This window comes from Humulus lupulus, chromosome 9, assembly GCF_963169125.1.
Source record: "Humulus lupulus chromosome 9, drHumLupu1.1, whole genome shotgun sequence".
Classification (NCBI taxonomy): domain Eukaryota; kingdom Viridiplantae; phylum Streptophyta; class Magnoliopsida; order Rosales; family Cannabaceae; genus Humulus; species Humulus lupulus.
Window position 1 is genome coordinate 45,555,888 of NC_084801.1, and position 24,650 is coordinate 45,580,537.

Here is a 24,650-nt window from a genome sequence, read left to right on the forward strand (position 1 = left end):
TGATTTGGGAGCTTTGGGATGGCTTAAGGTGAGGTTTTAAGCTTGAAAATGGTGGGTTTTTCTGGGTTCGAAGGGTCGGGCCGCGGCATGGTTCTTGGAGGGCCGCGGCCCTTGAAGGCTAAGTTGTGCTGAGGATGGAGGGCGGGCCGCGGCATGGTCCTTGTAGGGCCGCGGCCCTTACCTGTTTCTGGGCGTTTTTGTGGCCCTGTTTGGGGGCCATGCCGCGGCATGGTTGGGCCATGCCGGGGCGCTTAAGGAATTTTGGGATTTTGAGAATTTAGGCTTGGGAATTTAACCTAGGGTGCTCGGGGTTGAGTCTTTTACCATTTTTGGTGAAGTTCAACGTTCCGAGTACTAGAGCTTGGCTTGGAAGCTCATTTAAGGATGTTTCATGTGTGTTGTGACTAGGATATTGGAGAGGCTCGTGCTAGAGGACCGTGCTCGCGGCTTGAGTGCATCAGGAGGCTCGGAATACAGGTAAGAAAACTATAACACCCGTAGGATGGGGCGTGGGCCCATAGTGTGATTGCGGGGCACGGCCCTATATTGCATGTTGCATGATGAGATGATTGCCGGGCATGGCCCTATACTGCATTACATGTTAGGGTGCAGATTTAATTGAATTAGCATTTGTTTGAATGTTGCTTGATTTATGCTATATGTGGTTATAATGAAATGAACGGCAAGGGCCGAGTGCGGCATAGGCCGGGTACGGCAGCGGAGCCGGAAGTAACACTAAGCACATGGGATGCTTATGGTCAGGGCAGGGCCCGGGACCCAGAGGATATGTGTGAGATCCTTGCGGTGAGAACCGATACCCCAGGGCTTTGGTAAGGTTTCTGGGGCGGCATGGCCGTGTTTGCTTAGTCTAATGGTTGACTTGTTTTTCTGTGGATTATCTGTTATGATTTACTGTATATTTGCATATGTTATGTTCTGCATGAGTTTTCTTGCTGGGCTTCGGCTCACGGGTGCTCCGTGTTGCAGGTAGGGCAAAGTCTGAGTCAACCAACCATGAGTACGGAGAGCGTGAAGCGACGCGTACATGTTTGGCCTGCCCGACTGCTTTGGTTGGGGGTTTATTTGAAAATGGCTGTAATAATCTATGATTTTGTAACCGATCAACTGTAAACTTATTTCAAGATGTAAATAGTTTTCAAACCTTATTTTGGGATCCCAATGGTCTAATACTAGAAGTTTTTATTGAGTCAACGCATTTTCAAAGATTACAGCCTTAACTTTTATTAGTCACACTTTTGCTTCAAAACCTCGGTTAGCGAGTTCATTGCACTGTTTTGTCTTAAAAACTCACTTAGTAACGGCTCTAAGGAAGTAGGGCGTTACACAAAGATTCTCCGTAGTTACGAAGCCCCTCACGTCCAGCTCCTTGGCACTCAAAGTGGCGTAGAATTTTTTTCGCTCCAAGATCGATTCACTGAGCTGGGTCTGAGCATATGGACCTGTGTTCCATGATTGTGAGTGTCCAATAAACAAAACTAAAGGCTGGATAGAAAGTGGAGAAGGATAACTTACCCACACACTGGAAGTCCAGCACCAAAGTGGGGTTCTTCACTAGGAGGAACCCAGATGTCATGAACCAATAGTGCTTGACATCCAAAGGGTGTTTCCATGTGCTGAATGGAGCCGGACTGATGTCGCATGCTTTTAGTCTGTAAAACCCATCCCGCGTCTTGTCTTTTGAGTTCAATTGCAGCTCCAGCTTGTATAAATACAACACTTCTGTGGGAGTGGGCGCCAGGATCTCCTTTGATGTGTAGAATATTCGCCATCCCCCGAGCAATTTGTATGCTTGGGGGAGAAGCTGGAATGGCACGATCCCCACAAACTTGAAGAATCGCGTGAAGTAGTTGTGGAGCGGGAGAGTAGCTCCCGCGTTGATATGGCCTATGCTCCAGGCCCTGAAAATACCCACGCTAGTATGGGCCTTCTCCTCTTTCTAGGCCAGTCGGTTGTAGAAAGGTCCCGAAGTCGCCTCTACTCCAAGGGCTTTCTCCAGCTAGTGTAACATCTGGTAATTCCGTAACTCATTATTCTCCTCGTCCATTTCCCACGTATTGCTAGTGGGAAGTTTGGACCCCTCCAGGACTACAAGGCTCGCCTAGACAACGTCTTCCACATATAAAGCCATGCCGCGACTCATGATCAAGGACCTAGAAGCGACAAAGAAAATGAGAACCAAGTAGTTAACACCGAAACTGAAGAAAATTGATAGAGGTATGGGGGTTCTCCTAAAACTGCTTGGAGAGGTCCTCTCTAGACCCGGATCTGGGATCAATAAAGATCCCAAGATCTTGAGTTGGGAACTAAAGGTCAAAGGTTTTTCTAACTCACCCAAAAAATTCTTGAGGCGTCCGAATTTATCCGGGACAACCATACTAATATGAGTTATCACCTAGAAAAATCTATGGTTCATGCCTACCACAATCTTACTTAGAACCACCCTACACAGTGGTCACGACCCTAATAGTTTTATGGTCGCAGGAAACGTGACAATAAAAACAACTAAAAAGGAACAAAAATATGAAAAAATAACCAGAAAACTTACTATGAGGTACTGGATTTGAGATTCGTAAATTTTCAGGTGATAAAATTGGTAGAATCTCAGTCCTAAATCTAAGAAGACGATGTAGTAGTTCGTCAGCTGGTTGAACCAGGACAGAGTTGTTTGCTGGTTGAATGAAAAAAGGTATCGTCAAACATAGGTGGACTGGAAGGTGTGTCAATCGTCGGAGAATCTCGTCAGTAATGGTGGACATACGAAGCTCTCTTTGCTCTCTAGTTTGAATGTATGGGGACAGTAAAGTTTGGAAATGAGACTGTCAAGGTATTTATAGGGTAAAAATCCACTATTTGATCCCAACGGTCCACAGTGGGGATCCCAAGATTATCCCCATTCGACGGTCCCGGATGCAGGGGCATTAATTGGCCTAATTGAACACTAAATTGTGGATTCGTCAATCCACGATCTGCATCTACCTCATCCAACGGTCCATTTTAAAAAATATCAAGATTATCCCCATCCAATGGTTCCGGATGGTGCAGAAGTATTAAACAGCCCACTTGAGTAACCAATAAACCTTTTTCGTACAGATGGGACGTCTCGAGAATTGCACTGACACCCATCAGTCATTTGGGCAATCAAAAGATTATTTCCAGATCTTTAGGGCGCGAGTGGCGTAGACGCACCATCTACCTGAAAACACGTGTCTAAAACATTGAGAATTTGAAAGGATGGGGATTGCCCAAATGGCCCCCAAGTAAATGAACCTGGCCCTTGGTAAACGAACCGAGATATTTGAGATTGATCCGAGAGAGCGAGCCAAGTCTCCATCGTGCAAACAGGAACGAAGACTTGGGGGTAAATATTATCCCTAATTTCCACCCATGACACATGGCATGACCCAAAGGGTTCGTGGGCCTTCTTAAGAGGTCCGAGCTCATCCTGAACCTGGTGAACGGGGAAGGATGAAACCCTAGATAGCCCAAGCACCATTGAGCCAAACAACGTTCGATGGGCGCGATCATAACAAAGGAACCAGGACTAAGATGCAGGCCCGACTCCTCTTCCCGGTCCCGACCTATCAATATCCTCCGGGATGCCAATTGAGGTGGTAGACTAGCTAGTCAATGGAGATAGACCTTATCAAGAATCCAGGGAAGATACTCAATGTCACGATGTCCATCTTGGCAAATGAACCCGAGTCCTGGATGAACGAACCAGGACTCCAGTAAGTGAATTGGGACATTAGTGAACAAACTCGAACAAGACTTCTGAATAGGGCAAGCCTAGCTAGCCTCAATGCTGACTTGTCCCCGCGAAATTTGGCAGTTGGACTCCTCAACTAACTTGCAGAAGAGGGTATGCATGGAACATACAGTGTTCCTAGGAAACAGTACTGCCACTACTCTAACAGATCCTGTCCCCAGGATCCCCTTAGAAGCCCATGCAGACCAGTCTGAGCTAACGTACAATGGGTAGCTGTAAAGCTTGGCCACGCCTTAGCCAGCCTAATGGGCCCAGATTAACTACATTTTATTATGTAACATTATTTGTATTATGGCTTCATTAGCGAGCAAACTGTGTTTACATCCCTATTGGGCCTGGATTAATTCGGCCCAAGTTCACTGTGTTTGACTGCCTATAAATAGGGCAAGTTGTGCACTGTAGGTGGGATCCTAGATTTTCTTTTGTAAGCAATTACTTTGCTAAAACGTGTAAAAAACTCCATTGTGAAAATCTCTCTAAGGCCTAATACGATTGAATTATGGACTAAGGCTCTTTAACGCCCCAACCACGTAAAAACTTTTATTGTTCATCTCTAATTCTTTCTTTTCAACTTTTACTTCTTAATATATTTCTATGTTTCTGAAAAACTCGGTAAACATTTGGAATTTATCACAGAGATGTAGGAAATTCGGATATAGGTTAAGAGATTTATATATCCTAATAAGAATATAGATTGTATTAGTAAATACATTATCACAATAAGAGAAAGAATAGGGAAATTGTATTGATGAAATAATAAAGTGGATATATGATGAAATTAAATACCCTATGTTTTCATCTATTGAATTAATTTTGCTTTTATTTGTTTATGTTATTAGTTAATTATTATTATTTTTAATTCTTGTTTCTGTTCTTGATATTCTTGAATCTAGAATTTATTAGCCAAATAGAATTAGGAAATTAATTATTAGTAGTTAATAAACAATCTCTGTGGGACGATACTTTACTTAACTCTATTATTACTTTTCTATGATTGTGTATACTTGCACATTGAGATTATCGCAACAATGATAAATGATATTTTAATAAAGCATTAATAATATAGCGGGTCTAGTTTTGTATAATTTCATTATACATAGCACATTCACTAAGATTTCCTACTACATTAGTTATCTAAATCTATATCACATGTATTCATAATACTAATAAACCGTACTAACAATATTTAATCCAAAGATTCCTTATTAAATTTATTTTAAAGCGAACTGTTTTAAATTTATTCCCTATAATCTTAATTCTCTCATTCAATACAAGATTGTAGTCACAATAATAAATTAAAAAAATTTCTGATATTTTATAAAATATTATTCAAATAATAATATAAAACAATCAATATATGAAAACAAATTCATTTCTTTTCATTATTTCACAAAAACAATGTCTATTATATATGCTTTCAGTGCACCATTCCCAACAACAACAAGCTTAGAGAAACTGAACTAGCAAAGTGCATTGATCAACTTGCTCGTGAGTCTTCTAAGATTGGAGGAGGGTCCCTGCTTGCTGGAGCTAAAATTGAAGGTGGCTTGCAGGCGGATAATGATGTCGACTAGGCTGATGTAACTAAGGTCGACCAAGTAATAAACGACCAAACCCCTCGTACAATTTCTTCCACTAGTCCTAAAGTTCTTACTGCTGGTCCTCCAACTTTGTGAATTTTTTTTTTTTATTTTCTTCACTCTTTATTTATTTTTTACTTAATTGCAACTTCGACATTACTGCTTGTTTTGCAAAGACAATATGCTGCCCATGCAACTTTTATTTTCTTCCTCTCTACTTCTTTGCTCGATTAATTGAGTTGTTATATACTTTTTGCACAATACTCTTTTGAAAAAATTGCTGAAATTTTTTGTTGTGTCCTTATTTTGTAGTGTATTCATTATATTTATTTGGGATATTTGCGGCAAAATTCTCTATTCTTTTTTAGTTGACGTACATATACTCCCCATTCAAAAGAATTGACGACAAAACTCCCAACTGTTACATTTTTGTTGCAACCATTCACTTTTGGACGTTAAGTGCTAACACAAATATCCCTTAAGTATTTAACACGTGGTCCAATAGAGTGTTGACACGTGTGTCATTGCTGGCAGTTAACAGATCTAGTTAGCACATAATAGCAAAAATGCTCATATGCAACAAAAAGGTAATAATCGGGGTTTTTATGTCAAATTTTTTTATTGGAGTATATGTGTGTCGACTTAAAAAGATCAGGGATTTTACCACAAATATCTCTATATATTTTTATGTACTTACCTTGCACTTATTTATGTTTTATGCGCCCCACAAGTAATTGAGGATCTTGGGGTCCTTAACCACTTGCCAATCAACTTTTACATCTTATAAATGACTGATAACTATTGTACACAAGATTGCTCATTATATAAGCCACCCCTGTAAGAGTGGTGTTCATCGGTAGCATCTTTTTAAATGCTCACCGTTCAGATAGCGTGGAATCAATTCTCCATTCAATTGACCAAGCTTGTCTGTGCTCGAATGTAGTACTTCTTCGACTTGATAAGATCATTCCTAGTTAGGTTCTGAATTAGAATTTCGATCAACTACAATGGCTAAAAAATATTAATGGTAAATTTTAGGTTTCATGTCAAAATAACACATATTTTTAAAAAAAAAATTAAAATATCACTAAAATACTTATATTTTCAATAAATAATTTTAAAGATTAAATAAGTAGTCTCCAACCACAAATATTTAGCATGGAATCTCCAAACAAGTATTATTTTTTTTAAAAAAAAAGCAGACACACACAACTTTCTCCATATGTCAATGTGTCCATCTCTCTTCTTCCAAAATAGGCTTCATTAGCTCCAATATCAAGTTTTTTTCGCAGGTTTTGTTTTCTCTGCACCACTCAGTCTGTATAAAGAGCTGATGGTCCTTAACGTCATGAGACCATTTGTCGTGAATTTGTCCGAATGAGAAGAAAAGTTATGACTCTGTGACTGGCAGGATCCACAAATAAAATCAATTTATAAAACGAAAAATAAAATAAAATACAATAAAATGAAATGAAATGAAATGAAAGATATGATAATTTAAAATAAGTAATGGTATATGCACCAAAATACTCCAATATTTCTACTAATCAAATTAAGTTACTTGGTTCCATTCCATTATATGTAAATGAGAAGTGTTCAGGCTAGCGTACACTTATTTAAATGCCTAAGTTACATAATTCTCTTTCACAGTAAAGTATCAAATTACATTTTATAAGAAATTGTATTGAAAACATACTTAAAAACACTAAACTATATCTTTTATGATTAAAAATTATGATATTATGAGATTACCTAATGTATAAATTTACTACTTTTGCTCTATAAATTAAGTTGTGAATAAACAATTATTTTGTTGTGTTCATTATGAAACTGTAATGTATTTATTTATTTATTTTTCATTTCCAAAAGTTAGCCCACCTACTATTCCTCACCTACATAATAATACCATGAACTTTGGTAAAAATAAAAAAGTGAAAAGGAAAAAAGAAAAGAAAAGCTGAGAAGCACATTATATTCAGGCTCCTCCTCTCTGTAAATACTCCCGAAAGGAAAAAGGAAGAAAAAATTTGAGCAGACCCTTTTGTCAGAAATACACAAAAGACTACCAAATTAGCCAATAATGACCTCTCATTCTTAGTGACTCAGAAAAAAGAAAAGAAAAATAAATAAATACAGGTCGAACTCCAACTATTGTAAAGAGCAGCCTTAACTAGTCTTCACTAGAGGGAATAATACAATACAAAGAGACCCCAAGGTGAAAATAAATAAACAAATAAAAACATGATGGCATAATCGTAATTTGATCCCCAAAACCAAAGCATCCTCCTCAGAGTCAGACAGATCATTGACCGGTCGCCTTTGACCAGTCTTTTGGGAACTCTATTTTCATTTTCTCTCTCTCTCTCTCCTGTTTTTGCCAGTACTAGTACTGCTCTCTGCTCAGTACTAACATCTCTCTTTCTCTCTATCTAATTTCTACCTCATAAATGATAAGTGGTACTACACAAGGTTTCACCATTCTCTCAAGTGGCGCGTGTACTCTACTGTCCAATAAATGCTCGGTATGTTGCCTTGTGTCTCTTTTCCCTAGTACGAGGGCGCGTGGGAAATACTTTCTCTATAGATGCTAATAGAATCTCTTTTATATGATTTTATTTTAAAATAATTTACATCAAAATAAATATGTTGAAAAAGAAGAAAAAATTGATACCGTGCGAAAAGGAAAAAGATGGGCACCTCGCTTAAGGGACAATATTTGTTATTTTGTGAGCCATACATGAAAGTTATGTTAGGTAAGGAAGAAATATGATGATATTTCCTTTTTCTTTTCATTTAATAGTTAGTTGGAATTTTATTTTTATTTTATTAAATGTGTTAGATATGGTCATAATTTCTTAAGAGTTACTTTGAGAATTAAATATATATTTTTTTTCATACCATATGGTGAGAATTATTGAGAGTGAATTTGAAAAAGAATATTTGTACCATCTTTTTTAAGATTAAAAAAAAAAAGTAACCATATGTGTACTTAAAATATATACTTAAATATTACACAGTGATATTGCAGTATAGCATAATTAATCAAATCTATTAAAATATTTACATATTATTTTAAAAAGCAGTGATACGTCACTGTGTATAATATTTGTGTGCATATTTTGGGTGCACAAATAATTACTCTTTAAAAAAAATAGACCCAATGTAAGGTATGAAATTAAAAGGAGAAAAAAATGGAGAGCTAAAAACAAAATAAATATAATTAGATTAATGAAAATCCAAATGGGGTACACAATAAGGTTTGAAGTATGAATTATATGTACAAAACAAAGAGCAACCAAAATGGGAGAATTAAATTAATACAAAATAACCACCATTAACAAATAATAAGAAGAAATAAGAGCTTAACAGCTAGAAAATATTATAACGATATATAAAAATAAATATATAAATATTATTAGGAAGAAATAAATAATAATTATATATAATATAAAATATTAACTAGTTAAGAAGGTAGGTTATTTAGAGGTAGATTGGTTCCTATGATCAGAAGCCAAAGCTTGGATGGAATTGGCGAGCTTGTTAATGGCTTCAACAAGTCCATTAATGCCCTGTCTGTTGACTTCATTCTTTGACTTCTCAATCTCAAGCCTTCTCTCATGTAAGCTGAGAAGGTCTTCATGCCTCTTCTGCTCTCCCTCCTCGCATGCATGAAGAGCTTCTGCTATGATGGAAGCACTCTTGGAGATAGCTGTGGCCACTACTTGCTGTTGATGATCACTTGAGGTTGGGCTTATATTAGCTGTGCTACTACTTATTAATCTCCCACTGCCACTGGTTGTAGGAGGAGGAACTGGTCCTTGATGAGGTTGGGTCTGAGGCTGGGACTGAGGCTGAGGCTGAAGCGGATGATGATGATGAGGATGAGGATGAAGATGGTATGGTTGTTCTGGTCCTTTTCTTCTTCTCTTTGCTGGTGAGTGTGGATGCTCGCTTGTATCAGAATCTGAGCTATCACACATCTCCAAACGATTTAAATATGCAACCATAGATTCAACCAATCAATATATATATACTAATTATTTTATGATGAAAGTCAATATCATATATATGAATATATATATTCATATTTATAAATATATTAATCACCTTCTTTTCAAAATATACCCATATAATGATTTTCAAAATAAAGATCAATGAATTCAATACTATTAATAGTTGTCATGATTCATTGCTTAACAATGACCTTCAACTCTTTGTTTCCATGGAATAATAACCAGAATAAAAGAGGTGTTTCATTATTTAGCTAAAGTACATTTCATGATTAATTCCATATTATTATAAGACCCGGATAGTGAAATATCAAACATTTGCTCCACAAAAGAAGAAATAAGTTCTTTTTTTCCTTCACGGGGGTGAGAAAAAGTGACATAGATGACGAAAAAGATGGCAATGTACGCAACAAAAAATGGCATTTGTTAAATTCTCATGAATAATAATAATAATAATAATAATAATAATAATAATAAAAGGGCAGTCCTTTAGGGATATAGCAATAGATAGATATATAGACAGAGAGTGAAAATACCTACTGTGGGCAATATTATTGGCTGCGAGTAAGGAAGAGCAAGGGGAGGTTGCTGAGCTTGTACTTGTACAGGAGGCGGTGGCGCCACCGCTACCTCTGCTACAGTAACGGTAACCGACGGCGGCGGAAGTGGCAATGCTGTAATTGGTGTGGCTGAAATGTGGTGTGACTGCATTAATAGCGCCTGAGAAGACATTAATGGAGTTTGCTGTAGCTGATGATGAGGAGGATGATGATGAACGCCACCACCACCACTACTCATAGTTCTCTCCACCATTTGATACCCAATACTTGGACTCGAACTGGGTATGGAAGAGACTCCACAAATTCCACCCGATAGCCTCTGACTTTTTCTCTCAACCACATCAACCAAAGCTTCATATATCTGAGGCAACATATTGGTAGGCAAGTTCCTTTCTTTCCTTTCATTCTTCTCAATCTTCCAATAAGATTGATCTTCACCTCCTCCTGCTGATTTTTCAGCTATTTTTCTCTCATAATCTCTCACTTTCTTGTAATCCCTCATGAGATTATCCCACTTGTCATTACACTGGTTTTGGCTCCTCGAACACCCTTTTCTCCAACAGTAATCTTCCACCCATTTCCATCTAAGCTCGGCTGGTTTATTACTGGTGGGAGTAGTACTACCACTGCTCCTTGCTTGATCATTGTCGTTTCCTGTGATTCTCTTCATTCTTCTCTCGTCGTCCATCTTCTTTGCCTCGATCAGAATCATTGTCTCACTCACTGTCCAGTTCCCTTTTCTGTAGTCTCTTAATAGAGTAGTACTACTTGTGTTAGTACCTTGATCAGCCATAGTATATGTACTTAAAACCCTATAATCTCCAAAAACACATGCACGAACGCAAACATAAAACTTTTGGCCAAGAAAGAAAATGCTAAAAAAATGACCAAGGTTATTTGATTTGGGATGAGAAAATATTTGGTGTATTGGCAATTTTTGTTTATCTGTCTTTTGCCCTTCGATGGCCTTGATTTTGATGTGGGTTATGGTGGTGAAAGAAAGTACCACTACTACAACAACTCCTCTCTCCCAAAAGGCTGAAACTAGTCAAATCTTAACTAAGGTTGCTAATTTAGGTAAGAGGTTGCAAATGAGTTTTGCCTAAAAACAAGATAATAAGTAAGTGAGTGAAATGATCATGACTATTAAACTCTCACAAGTGTTGAAGTTTCCAATAATGTATTTTTTGGGGTAAAGGGTTGGTTTTTATTTTTATTTTTTTCGTTTTTCAAATTATATGTTAGGAAAACTATACATGGATAGGTGAGAAAGAAGAAGGTAAGATCATGAGCTGTGTTCCTCCATCTACAATATGATTTTTTTTCTTCCGTCAAAAGTACTTTACTTAAAAATTTCAAACCTTTTTTTGTTAAGCGCTAGGATAGGATATATATATTGATTGATAACTAGGCAAAATATGGTCTTTTAAAATCCTAAAGAAATCTCCAAAAGCTTAAAGTTCAAATCTAAATCTACTTATTCAAACCACTGCTAGCTCCCCCCACAAAGTGAGGAAATCTACGAGAGAGAGAAATGAGGGATAGTGAAGATGTATGGAAGAGAGAGAGAGGGAGAGGAGGAAGAGAGAGAGGGAGAAGAGTGAGTACCATTATAAGAAAAGGCCAAGCAAATCCATTCAAACTGACATATCAACAAACCCCAAAAATTTAAGAGAAAGAGAGAGAAATGTTTAGAAGAGAGAAAGATACAGTGCTTGCTGGCACACTGGAAAGTCGACTGAGAGTATGACTACCACTACCATACACGTGGTTCACTTCAATCATCACCACCCGTTTCGTGTGTAATTTATTGCAAGAAAAAGTTGTTGGAGGACTTTTTAGCAAAAAGTAAATAAATATAAAAAGTTGTGAGGAGTAGTTTCTCTACTACATGTTTATGTTTATCCTTTAAATTCTCAGGGGCACTATAATTTTTTTTTAAAATATATATATAATTTTTGTTTTTTGTCCTATGCCAAGAATACTGTAGATGCAAAGGCTAACTTTTTTCTTTGAATTTTGTAGAAGGGGCAAACACACATGTTTTCCTTGCCGTATTTATAACTTCTTATTAAGTATATACAATTTTATAAAAATGTAAATATATGTATACGTTGTTTTAAAGTATAAAGAAACATATATATGATACCTAGCTAAAATACTGTTTATTAAAAATAAAAAATGAAAATAGTAATATTAATAAGGTTAGTAGACTATTTATTATATAAAATAATTAATATCATCACCTGCTTTGGTAGCTTAAAGGTGAAAAAACAGGAGGCTAGTTATTAGATATTTCTTGAATCTTGAGTTCGAGCATTAACTAATGTTTTCAATAGAAATATATATAATTATATATATAAAGTTGAATGTTAATATTAAAAAGAATCGACAAAAGCTTGGTTTAGTTGACAAATTAAGTGAAGTAAGTTCTCATAGTAATGATTAAGAACATGTTAAAGAAAGTTTACGAGAGAATCAGACAAATTATTAAAAAAGAACTATAGATTCGTGCTACAAAAAAGAGCATTAGTTTGGTGAAGAAGTGATGATGGAGGACACAAGATAAAATAAAATAAAATAAAATAAATCTTGCATGCATATATTGGCCATGATACTTCTGCGGCTCGGACATGATGATTATATGAATCTTCTATTTTATTATTTTATAAACCCTTTTTTCAAGTGATCTTGCTCTCTCTAGATCTATATACATATACATATATTGCTAAATATCATATTATTTGGTTTACCATGTTAACAGACCGAAAGCCTAGACCTCCCATGGTCTTAGGACGGCAAAGTCTCTCCCATGCTACCAAATGAAGACTTTGTTTTCCATTTTTATCATCCCACCAGAAACTTCTCAATTCTCTATCCATTTTCCTGACTGTTGTAATAGGGATAGGCCCCGCAGCCGCAACATAGGAGGCGAGAGAGCCACCTGCTGAACGAACGAGAGTAGCTCTACCCGCTTTGGAGAGTAACTTCAACTTCCAGCCTTGGATCCTAGCTTTTACTTTGTCTAGGATGAAGTTAAAATCATTAGTAGTTGCACTCGAGTTTAGCAGCGATAGACTGAGGTAGCAACTATCATTTTTAACTCTTTTCATCTTCAAGTGGTCAGCAATATTAATGGCTTAGTTTTGGCTACCCTTGTAGCCAAAAGAGCTTGGGAGTTGTTGATGGGAAAATAAGCATTATGGCATGAGTTGTTGAGAGCTAAATATGTGAGAAGTCAGTGCATTTTTTACTATGAACCAATATGAATCAACCATAACTGGAAAGTTGTAATGAAGACTTGTCCCTTACTGGCCAAAGGAGTCTGTCATCGGATAGGGAATGGCAAGAGCACCTCGATATCGTTTGACGATTGGTTGCCTAAGGGAGATAAGCGACAATCACCTAAGCTCGATGCCACCATGGAAGTTAGCTGGGTGTTCGAATTCATTAAGGAGGGGTGTTGGGACGAGGCCATGTTGCACACCTGGTTCCACCCTTGTGAGGTTAGGCACATCTTCAACATTCCTCTCCCTCAAAAGGATAAGGAGGATTCGTGGATTTGGGAAGCAGAACCCTTAGGATCATTCACTGTTCGCTCGACTTTAAAGATTGCAACTCATGGTGGAAATGCGTGTGAAATATGGCCCCAAATTTGGAAAAGCAAGTTCTATGAGAGGCATAAGATCTTGTGGTGGCAGATTGTGATGGACGCCATTCCTTGTAAGGTAAAACTAGCATGTTTTTTGCATGGTACTGATACGAAATGCAGCCTTTGTAACCAACACTACAAGAAATTGAGGTTTTTGCGGCAATCAAATTCATCGCAAATACCCCCAAATTTCGCTGCAAATGTTAGTTGCAGCAAAGCTTCGCCGCAAATAAGTTGCTGCAAAAAGGTCGTCGCAAAAACCATTATTTGCGACGAATAAAATTCCCGCCGCAAATAGCCTCATTATTTGCGGTGGTATGTTCGCCGCAAATAATTTTGGATTTGGTCGTAATTGACCCTTATTTGCGGCGAAAATGTAAAATGATTCGCCGCAAATAGTCATATAATTCATCGCAAAAATGGGTGATTTGTTTTGTCTGACTCTTATTTGAGGCAAATAATTCTCCACAAATACAATATATTTTCACCGCAAATAGTATAACAGAAATAAACAAAATTAAAAAAAATTAAAATTTAATATATAATAAAATTTATAATCAGAAATGTAGTCTCCATTAATTGAAAATAATCCATACAATCTGTAATGACCTAAATTCCTAATAAGGCTTAGGACTTTGATTTGGAGGCCGGGAGGGCCATAATTGATTTATTATGCAATTAAATGATTATATGCATGTGTTAGGTGTATTAAATATGCATGTGAACCATTTCTGATTAATTGGGTGATTTTCATATTTTGGTCATTTCGGGCATATTTGTCATATATGTGGCATGTGTGTGGTGCTTCATTATTATTTGGTTATGCTATGGTTACTCAGCACAAGACGATCCTAGGAGATAAGCTAGTGGGAAAGTCACAACGGGATTTATACTTGACTCGGAGTGAGTCAAGGGGTATTTAGCACATTACCAGGATATTGGTTAATGGGAATAAATATTTGATGATAAATTGAGAGTTAGTAAGATCAAGGGGAAATTCTGGAAGTTTTGACTATTTTACCCCTAGGGGGCGTTTTCGGGACCCCGAGCATTAAGATTTGTTTGAGGATACTTAAGCTTGAAGTAACTTGTTAAGAAATAAAAAGAACATTTAGAACGTTCTCTCTTCCTCAAAGTTCCATTTTTCACACCCGATCACATTTTCGAAGGAAACTTGAGTTCTAGGACTCAGATTCAAGCGAGGATCGAGGCATAGCAATTCTAGGAAAGATTAGAAGCTTATTAGCCAGAGGATTTAGTTGGGAAACAACATAATCAGAGGTAATTCAAGTTTTAAATTCTAAGTTTTTAAAGTTTTAAAGATGGGATTGGATTTTGTGTTTTGATGAGTTTTTGGATGAATTGAAGCTTGGGTTTTATTGAATTTGGGATTAGGATGTTTGGGAACTTTAATTTTTTAGATTTGGATAGGTTGGGGTCAGATTTGGAGCTTTGAAGCTCGAAGAACACGAAATTGAGAACCCAGAATTCTGGGTTGGGCGGTGTAGCGCTAGGAGCTCTATTTGGGGCGGTTGGGTCTGTCTATAGCGTTGTAGCGCCCAAAGGTAGCACTGTAGCGCTACACAACCTTCAGAATGTGGTTTTTTGGTACTTTTTGGCGTTTTTACCCGAGGGCTCGGGGGATGATTCCACCACCCTGTTTGGTGGAATTGGAGGTCCTGAGAGCACGGGATTGGTCCCAGGATTGGGTTTTAGAACTTGAACTCATTGAAACACCGTTTATGGTTATGACTAGGCTATCACTAGTGGCTTGGAATCAGGATCGTGCTTGTGGCTCATTTATTGGTAATCTGTGCTTGGACCAAAGGTAAGAAAACTGCACTTAGTATGTGATGCATGAGAAACATGTGATTAGGGCATGACGTGAATATTGAATATGAGATTGATCAGAGCTTGAGTCTCTATAATTGTGCATGATCATAATTATGCTAGTGATTGTTAAGTAAGCATGTTGAATGCCCTACATTTGGATATTTGACATATGATATACGACTGGGTGCATTGCTTACTTGTGTGTGGCACTGACCCATGAGTCAGAAATCGGCACGAGTTGTACGGTATTGGCTTAAGAGTCAAGAACGCCACTGATGTGTTCAACACAAGTCGAAATGATTAGATCTAATCAACACAAGCACTAAATGACTCATCATCAGCATTAGTTCTTGACCGACCTCAAGTTCGATGAAAACCAAAAGCACTTGTCTTACCCTAATTGCTAGTCACTTAGAGCCAGGGCCGAAAGGCCCACAGGTGACTCTATCGTCACATGGCTAAGGGTGCGGAGCCCATGTTAGTGACTCATTTGGTTTAAACTAGTGACTCACTCATCAGTCACTCATCTGGTTTAAGCTAGTGACTCACTCATCAGTCACTCATTTGGTTTAAGTTAGTGACTTACTCATCAGTCACTCATCTGATTAGGGCTACATGCCCCAGCATGGTTATCAGAACCACAAAGTGTTAAGCACTCATTTGATTTGGGCTATAAGCCCCAGCATGATTATCAGAATCTCAAAGTGTTAATCACTCATTTGCTTAGGATTGACTTGATAGTCATCCATACAAAGGGCAGGGCCCACAATCATTATCTGGACTTATTTGCATGCATGAATATGGCTATTATTGCTAGGCATGCACATTATGATTTAGTAACATATTATTACTGTTCATGAGCATATTGAGTTTTCTTGCTGAGCTTCGGCTCACGGATGCTATGTGGTGCAGGTAAAGAAAAAAGAAAGTTGGACCATCCTTGAGTTGGAGAGCTTAGGTGACGATGTGTACATATGTGGCTGCTCGACCGCCACGACCGAGGGTTTAAAGAGGAACTAGGGTTAAACCCTATTTTGCCGCTTAGGTCAGTTGGTTGTAAATATTTTGTTGTAATTAACCTTTAAATTATATTTTTGGGATCCTAATGTATACAGTAAACGTTTTAGTGAAACGTTGTATCTTAACTAAAAATTTAACCCTAAACTGCTAATCATACTTAATTACACGATTATGGCCAAATGACTCAATTAGCGAGTTTAGCACTGTTTAAAATGCACGCCGTAACGATCCATGGGTAGTAAGGCATTACAAAACATGGTATCAGAGCGAGCCAAGGTTAAGGGTTCCTGAAGACAAGCTGAGCATGTACACTCGTCATGAAAGACTTCACTCTGTAGTTATGTGCTTAACTGCTTAAATAGAATGTAAATGTTTTACCTGCACATTGTATTAGGGAGCATGAGATTCTGATAAAGCCTGGCTCTTGAATATTAAATGATTATATGTTTACATGATCCATGAACATATATGAATGTGATTATATGATTAACTGCTCCATGATTATATAAATGTGATATTCTCATGCTAGAGTTGGAGGCATGGTGTGAATGTTGGAAGAGCAGGGATTATGAATTGATGAATAAATGCTATGGGCATGTGTTTACCACTGCAGTGGTTTGTGAATGTAGTGTGGTAAGATTGTTCCCGTGGGGAAAGCTCTTAATATGTTCATCATATTTAATGGGTCAAGTTATTGACTGTAGATTCAACCAGCAGGTATGTATCCAAGAAAGATAATGAGACCTAGTGGTGGTTATACAGAGGCTGGGAATTACAGCCAGGGTTTCAGTTCTTCATGTGCCCCTCAGAATTTCCAGCAAATGTTTACAGATTTGCAATTAAGATTGCAGAGGCAAGAGGAAGAGATCAGGTGTTTGAAGCAATAGCGGAATCTGTTAGGGAACAGCTCTTCCTTTGCTATGCCAAGAGTGGCACCAGTTTTGGCTCAGCCTAGGGTTGAGAACAGATGGGAATTTCTCAGTGGAAGATTCCAGGAGTATTACCCTCCAGTCTTTGAGGGAGGCCTAGATCCATTCAGAGCTGAGCAATGGATGGGCATGATCAGTTCCATTCTTGACAGTATGGGGGTGGTAGGTCGCGATAGGGTGATCTGTGCTACATATGTATTGTGGGATGATGCTTGGACATGGTGGGAAGTAGTATCCCAGACACGAGATACAGTTGTGATGGATTGGAAAGAATTTAGGCAGCTGTTCAATGAAAGGTATTACTGTGATGCAGCCAAGACTGCTAAGATGAATGAGTTTCTGAACCTCGTTCAGGGAAACACAACAGTAACCAAGTATGTTAACAGATTTGATGGGTTGTCCAAGTTTTCTTTTGACATGGTACTCACGGATGTAGCTCGGAGGGAAAGGTTTATCCAGGGATTGAATCCCAGAATAACTCAGGGCATTAGAGTTGCCTCAGTGCATGAAATCTCTACCTACGCTCAGGTGGTAGGGAAGGCTCTTGCTCTTGAAAGCACAGGAAATCAGATTGAGAAGGAAAGTTCCAGAGAGCATGGAGCTCAAGCATTGATACCTCCATTTATCGGAGCGAGTAAGAAAAAGAACAGGAGGACTTACCCAGAATGCACTCAGTGTGAGAGGCGTCATCTGAGAGAATGTCAAGCAAAGGCATGTTTCTTATGTGAAATGGTTGGGCATTTCAAGAAGGATTTCCCAAGGCGAAGGAAGAATGAGCAAAAGAGGGTGGACATCTCGACTCCAACTCGAGTGTTCGCTCCGATGCAGTCAGAGACTGAGACTGAGGCTAGTTCCTCAGGGGTGGCAGGTCAACTTTCTAGTTCTGATTTTTGTATTGTGCTAACTGGTTTTGGTACCATGCTGTTTCTTTGTTTGTTGCATCTAGAGAAGCATAGACTTGTTATGCAGATCACATGGTTTATGTTGTGATGAGTTAGATTATGGTGCAAAAGGGATTGCCTATGTATCATGTTATTTGAAGGATATGACTAGAACTAGAGTAGAGTGACTGGTGGGCCAATGTTATGTCTGAGTTACTCATGTAGAAGGGATTAAAGGAACATAGTTAAGTGAACCACAGATGGGAAAATTGAGGGGGAAGTCTTAGCTAGATAGCTAAGGACTATGCAGTGTCAGACATGAGTTATTGTGGTAAAAGAGATCGGATTTGGAATTCGATGGACGCTGGGATTAAATGGGAGATTCTTGATGAATCTCATACTATTCTCTTGTTCTCTTCATCCAAACATCATGAAAAATGTATTAGAAATTGAAAGCTTTATATTGGTGGCCTGGGATGGAGATGGACATACTATAAGAAAAAATGCTTTTAATAACATCGAAAATGTGTTATCAAAACATACTATAACACTTTTTGATGTGTTAAGACTGACTATGTTATCGTAGGTCAAGGTACTTTACATAACACTTTATCATTGTTATACAGATGTGTTATTATACTGTCAATGATAACACAATTTATGTGTTATTTTAATAAATAGATAAGTGTTTAATTATGTTATTTATAGTCGATTATATAACACATTTCAATACTTATAAATTTGTGTTATACTACACTTTAGTATAACATTTTTTTTGTGTTATACTACACTTTAGTATAACACTTTTTTTGTGTCATACTACACTTTAGTATAACACATTTTTTGTGTTATACTATACTTTAGTATAACACATTATTTGTGTTATAATACACTTTAGTATAACACATGTGTTATATTAGCTCAAAGAAACATAATCTTTTTTTACTTACACAAAACTAGGAAAACAAATATGAAAGTTGAAGCCAAATAAGGTAACATAAATAGATTTTTATTAATTACTCAAATGTAATTACAATATTTAGTCTACTAGTCTAGGCTTAAGAAATCATATTACAACATAATTTATGCCCAATTCAGATTCCTTTATCACTAAATACAAAACAAGAAATGTATACAAAAATTAGTGAAATACATTCTTCCATTCTAAAGGCCTCAACTACAAATGTTGTCAAGAATTGCTCCAAAGAAATCATCTCAATATACCTGCACATTGTAAAAAAAAGTCCTTTTATTATTAAGAACATAATAACTCCAAAACTTGACGAAACAGCAGGGTATAGCAAGATGTACTACCATGAAAAACAACGACTGAAGCAACAAAACATGCAACTTAAAACAAGGCTTGTGAAATGTATCAAGATAACAAATATATCATTCTCAATGATCAAAAAGTATGTGAGGAAGAATTGATTCCAGAACTCTAAATTCTGTCAATATATCCCCAAAAAAATTAAAGAATAAAAACAGAATCACACTTTGACTTCTTATACAACAAAATCATAAAGAAAAACAATAAAATAAAAATGCACCTGGAAACTTCTTAAGCATCTTTAATATAAGGTTTAGCCCAATTTCTGCAATAAAACTAAAAATAAAGTTAGAAAAAAGAACTCTTTCTAATAAAAAGAAAGAAGAATGTCACCTGGAAACAAGATAATTCTTTGATAACCTTAACATTTAATGAATGAAACATACCCCTCTTTAGATTAAAAACCTTCAAGCTTTTCTTTATTATCAGCTGCATTAGATGAGTGGACAGTAGAAGCAAGGCAAACTGCAACCAAGAAGCAACCACACCAGGCAAAAGGATCTCGGCTCTATTAATTCTATTGTCTAAAAAGTAATTTAAGGTTGTTCCTGTCACCATTAAAGATCGCAACAGAAGCAAAAAATTCAGTATCTATAAGAGCAACACAGACAAACATCAACATTTAGAAATGGTCAGAGAGAGAGAGAATGAAAGAAAGGACCTATAACAACTGTTATGCTTGCAGTGATCACTTCTGTGACTGATAAGCCAACAAAAGTCCAAGCATACTGAGTTGAGAGATTTCCAAGGCTAAGTACCACCCCTCCTGCCATTGCAAACATCACAGAAGGCCAATTATCCTGCACCAATCACCCTAACATGAATCGAAACCAAATACATACAATACAATACAACTCCATTATGGCAAACATATGAAATTTTCATTATGTTGTGTTCCTTATCACTGGTCTCTCCAAATAGCACCACATTCATCAAAGAGAATAGAGAATGAATGAACTAAACTTTATCTAAATATATGCAAGTGTTGAATATTTGTGATTCAACACTTGTAATGAGCTAAAAAATATAATCAATACTGAATTAATCATGAGAAGGAGCAGCCAAAAGAATTATATAAAAAAAGAAGAGGAAAAACAAAAAAGAATGGATTCTAGACATGTCTCATAATAATTGGACCTTTTTATTAAACTTCATGGAGACAAGACTCACATATTTTTATCTCATTTTCTTATCTAACTTTTAGCTTCTAGCTTCTATAAAAATAAATTGATTTTCACCTCTGCTAAATTGATTTTCACCTCTGTTAGGGTAAAAATAAAAAAAAATAAAAAGGAGAACAGAAGCTTCTTTTTGGGTGTAATCTCTGAAAATTACATAGGCCAAAAAAATATGACAAAAGCCTTTGGTATGCTTTTCAAAGCTAGCAACTTTACTTAGAAGTTAGAATTTAATTGGCTAAAGGAGTTTCAAAGCTTCAGTCTCAAACCTAAGATTCATGTCCAGCTAGTAGAGAGAAATGTTTGCTCTTCTAATGAGTTAGCCATTTACTTAAAGATTGTCTAAGTTAATTCTGTTTGATCATCCAGAAATAGTCTTGTACATTTTTGTGACAGTAGAGTATAAATGTTTTTTTGTTTTATTCAACCTTTTTCAGTTTGTTTAATGAGAAAGGACAATAGTTATTATTACAGCTTCTGGATAGTTAAAAGCCTCACCTTCTCTAGTACTAGTCAAGCACAAAATCATGACAGAGTAAAGAAATTTTTGAACTTTTCTATCCTAAAGTTTACAGTATATGAACTAGTTTATATAACTAACTAAACTGCCATATATCCAATTCACTTATCAGTGATTCATTGAGAATCATCACATACTTTAATTAACTTATGAAATATATGGAATGGATGCAACTTATAGTTTAGTCCCTTCATGTTGATTGCAACTTATAGTTTAGTCCCTTCACTTATCTTTTTTATTCTCTCTTTTCAATCTGAATATGATTCAAACCACTTGTAATAAAATGTGACTGAAATTAATTGTATATTTATATAAATAATTTTTACACAAACATAATTCATTATATGTATAATTTCATTGAATTTCTTGTAACACAAGTATAGGAGCCAAAAAAGGGAAACACCATAGTTTTCATGCCCAAAACATAAGAAACACAAGTATCAAATTAAAAGTAAACAAGGAATCTCAGAACAATTAGAGAATATTATATTGCAACTACTAAAGCCTCTCTGATGGAATTTTAACAAATTTGACCAATTAAAGAAATAAATAAGTCTGTTGCATCCCATTGAGTCTCTAACCCTATGTGTAGCCAATAATCCCATTTTATCCAACCAGTACTAGATTTCCAATATAAGCACCAACTGGGGCATAGGACTCCAAAGTCTATTAGGTACCAAATTTCCAGGCGATATGTCCTGAATCTAAGCATGCACTATAGCCAATCTCAGTCTAATCATAACTATGATTTATCACTAGCTAGAACTTGTTTCAGGACATACAGTAAGAACTTGCACTCTTAACAGTGGACCAATTCAACATCAAATACTAACATACAGCACAGAAATTAGATTACCTTTTAAAAGATAAATAAAAAGGATGAAAGAAAAGTATATTATAACCCTGATGAACACCAAACACAAAAGTGAGCCCCAGTTGATTAAAAAAACAAATCTTTTGTCTAAATCATTATCTTGATTACTCAATCAACTCATTAGTCATGGAACCCAATAGTGATCTAAGACCTCTTTTTGTTTTTAAGGCCCTTGAGTGGGGACATTGGGAAAATATATGGCCACCAGACTATGCCAGCAACTAAAACCTTGTTACTAATGTACAAACACTTCTGTTACCCCCAAAACACAGGTAAAAATCGCATCTTTTTCAGGGAAAATCATTCTGTTAACAAGACATGATTCACTTCTGAAAGCACTAGTTGTTAATATTATTTAGTTATGTTAGTTTGTCTGCTGAAGAGTTTGTTATATGGTAGTTAGTTTCATAACTACCCCCTATGTACTACTCATTCTCTATATAAATAAAGCTCTTGACTAACTCTCTTTAATGAGTTCAATGTAGGCACCATGAAAGCTGAGAAAAAAAACTGGTCGATGCACTATTTCATTGTCATGACAAGAATCAAATTGAGGTTTTGCTGATCAAACTATTAAATTTGGTTATAGTTACAAGACAGGATTGCCTGTGTGGTGCTGCGAGCAACCCCATCCCATTTGTTGTAAGTGTTTCTGCTGTTTTCTTTCCATACTCCAAAATCCATACTACAGAAAAAGAAAAGGAAAAAAAGAGAAACTGTCCAACTCGTGTTCCTGACTTTTCCAATTTCAAAACAAGAAAAAATGCAAACGAAAAAAAAATAGAAGCAAAAGCTCACCCCACTGCTGGCATTTTGATCCATCTTGCCAAGAGTTTTTCCTGTGCTGTATTCCATTCCTGCATTTAAACATTATGCAAAAAAACAAAGTATACATTTGAATTTGTCAACATTAAAAACAATTCTCATACGTTAATGGCACACGGACATTATACCATGTAATAAGAAATGGCTCATCAAGGTTATTCTTGACATTAGCAACAACATTCCAGTTGGTAGTGACGTTGAGAATCGGTCCTGGAAGCTGCCCCTTTATCCCAATAACCTAGAATAATGAAACAGCCAATGTCATTTTATCACTAGCCTCAAATGTTTAAGTCTTACACAGTAAAAATATTGGAGCAAAAGGAGATAAACAGAGACTTAAAAGGTAATGCTGCTTAAAATGAAGTAAAAAGCCAGATTAATTTCTCGTACTCTTTAAAAAATAGTACACATAATCAAGGGATGGAAATAGAGAACCAACTCAAATTCCATAGTAAAACTAAAGGTGTACCTTCAATGTTATTCTCCAGCGAGTATGCTTCGCCTTGTCTTTCCAATATTCATGGTTTACAAGAATATACTGTAGAGAAAATACAATTAATGCAAGAATAGTATCATTCTCAAATCCTGTTTCCATCAGCTGCATTGTGAAATCCAGCACTGCAACATTTTAAATCGCATATCACAACATGTATTACTTTGGAGTCTATACAATATAAAGCACCATTGAGCTGATCACATGAAATTATTAATTACATTCTCTTAAACATACCTACTGTAGTTAAGAAATATTTATTCTCGTTTTTCTCACAGTCAATTAATAACATTGTTGCCAATTTTAGAAAGTTCATTCAATAGAAAAATCAGAACAACAATTTAAATGCAGATAATTCTCTCACCCAAAACTCTTTAAGAATGAAAGAACATTCTCTTTAAAAACAAAGGAGCCAGAAAATTTCAACAGAAGAGAAAGTGCCCAACACATGTAGTCTCTTAGCATTTTTCACAATTCAATCATGCGCCATTAAATTTAAAAGAGTCAATCCAAAAACAGATGAGGTCTTGCTTTAAAATCTTTCCACAAGTTTTATGGAAAAGTAAAATAAAATGAAAGGCTTTCCAAAACAGAATCAGGTCTTGCATATGAACGTACCATACAACTCTACACCAAAGGCTTTTCATATTATGCATACACCAAAGGATTTTCATGTATGAAAAGTTAGAATATGATATTATACATAAAGCATTATTATACAAAAACCTGGCTGTTAGAAAGGAGAGGGTGTTGGAAAAAACTTATACAGGATCTTTATTTATTTTCATGTATATCTAATATTAAACAAATTAATACGAGATAGCCTAAAACATGTTTCTAAAATTGAATTCAAAGAGAAACAAATAATATAATACTTACAGTATACGCAGCGGAATTAAGAGTCCTTCCTTCAGTTTCTCTAACTCTTGTATCCTCTCTGTCGCAGAGTATTATTAAGAAACTGAACCGATCTTCTATTTTCTTCACGATCTTCCAATGTATCCTTAGAACCACCTAGACTAGTGTGAGCAATTCTCAACACATGAGATAGATATAGAGAGAAGAAGAGAAAATAAGAAAGTGGCTTAGAAAAGGACTTGTGTTTAGAGAGAATATAAAACTATCAGAAAATCTGACTTATCAAAAACCCTTGTTTTGACTTCTCTATAACACTCCTT

At 36.3% G+C, this 24,650-nt stretch overlaps 1 protein-coding gene and 1 long non-coding RNA gene across 3 annotated transcripts; both read right to left on the reverse strand.

Annotated features, from left to right (window-relative positions):
• Positions 1 to 8,567: 8,567 nt before the first annotated feature.
• Positions 8,568 to 11,560, reverse strand: LOC133801775 (developmental and secondary metabolism regulator veA-like). Of its 2 annotated transcripts, none has more exons than XM_062240027.1 (2): positions 9,918 to 11,560; positions 8,568 to 9,347 (listed from the first exon to the last, which is right to left on the reverse strand). In XM_062240027.1, the coding sequence occupies exons 1-2, from the start codon at positions 10,728 to 10,730 to the stop codon at positions 8,844 to 8,846; spliced, it is 1,317 nt and encodes a 438-aa protein (XP_062096011.1). In that variant the 5' UTR covers positions 10,731 to 11,560; the 3' UTR covers positions 8,568 to 8,843. The 2 variants fall into 2 exon arrangements, with proteins under 2 accessions (XP_062096011.1, XP_062096012.1); XM_062240028.1 differs by having other exon boundaries at positions 8,568 to 9,331; positions 9,914 to 11,560.
• Positions 11,561 to 19,245: 7,685 nt separating this feature from the next.
• LOC133801050 (uncharacterized) lies at positions 19,246 to 23,568 on the reverse strand. Its single transcript, XR_009876715.1, has 2 exons — positions 23,449 to 23,568; positions 19,246 to 19,476 (listed from the first exon to the last, which is right to left on the reverse strand). It is a non-coding gene; the product is annotated as an uncharacterized LOC133801050 (long non-coding RNA).
• Positions 23,569 to 24,650: the final 1,082 nt, after the last annotated feature.

Bases quoted from the DNA above. Each gene is read 5' to 3' on its own strand.
- LOC133801775 (XM_062240027.1), bottom strand. From the start codon at position 10,730: ATGGCTGATCAAGGTACTAACACAAGTAGTACTACTCTATTAAGAGAC. The intron at 9,348-9,917 runs GTAGGTATTTTC...AATCGTTTGGAG, and splicing joins AGCCAATAATATTGCCCACA to ATGTGTGATAGCTCAGATTC.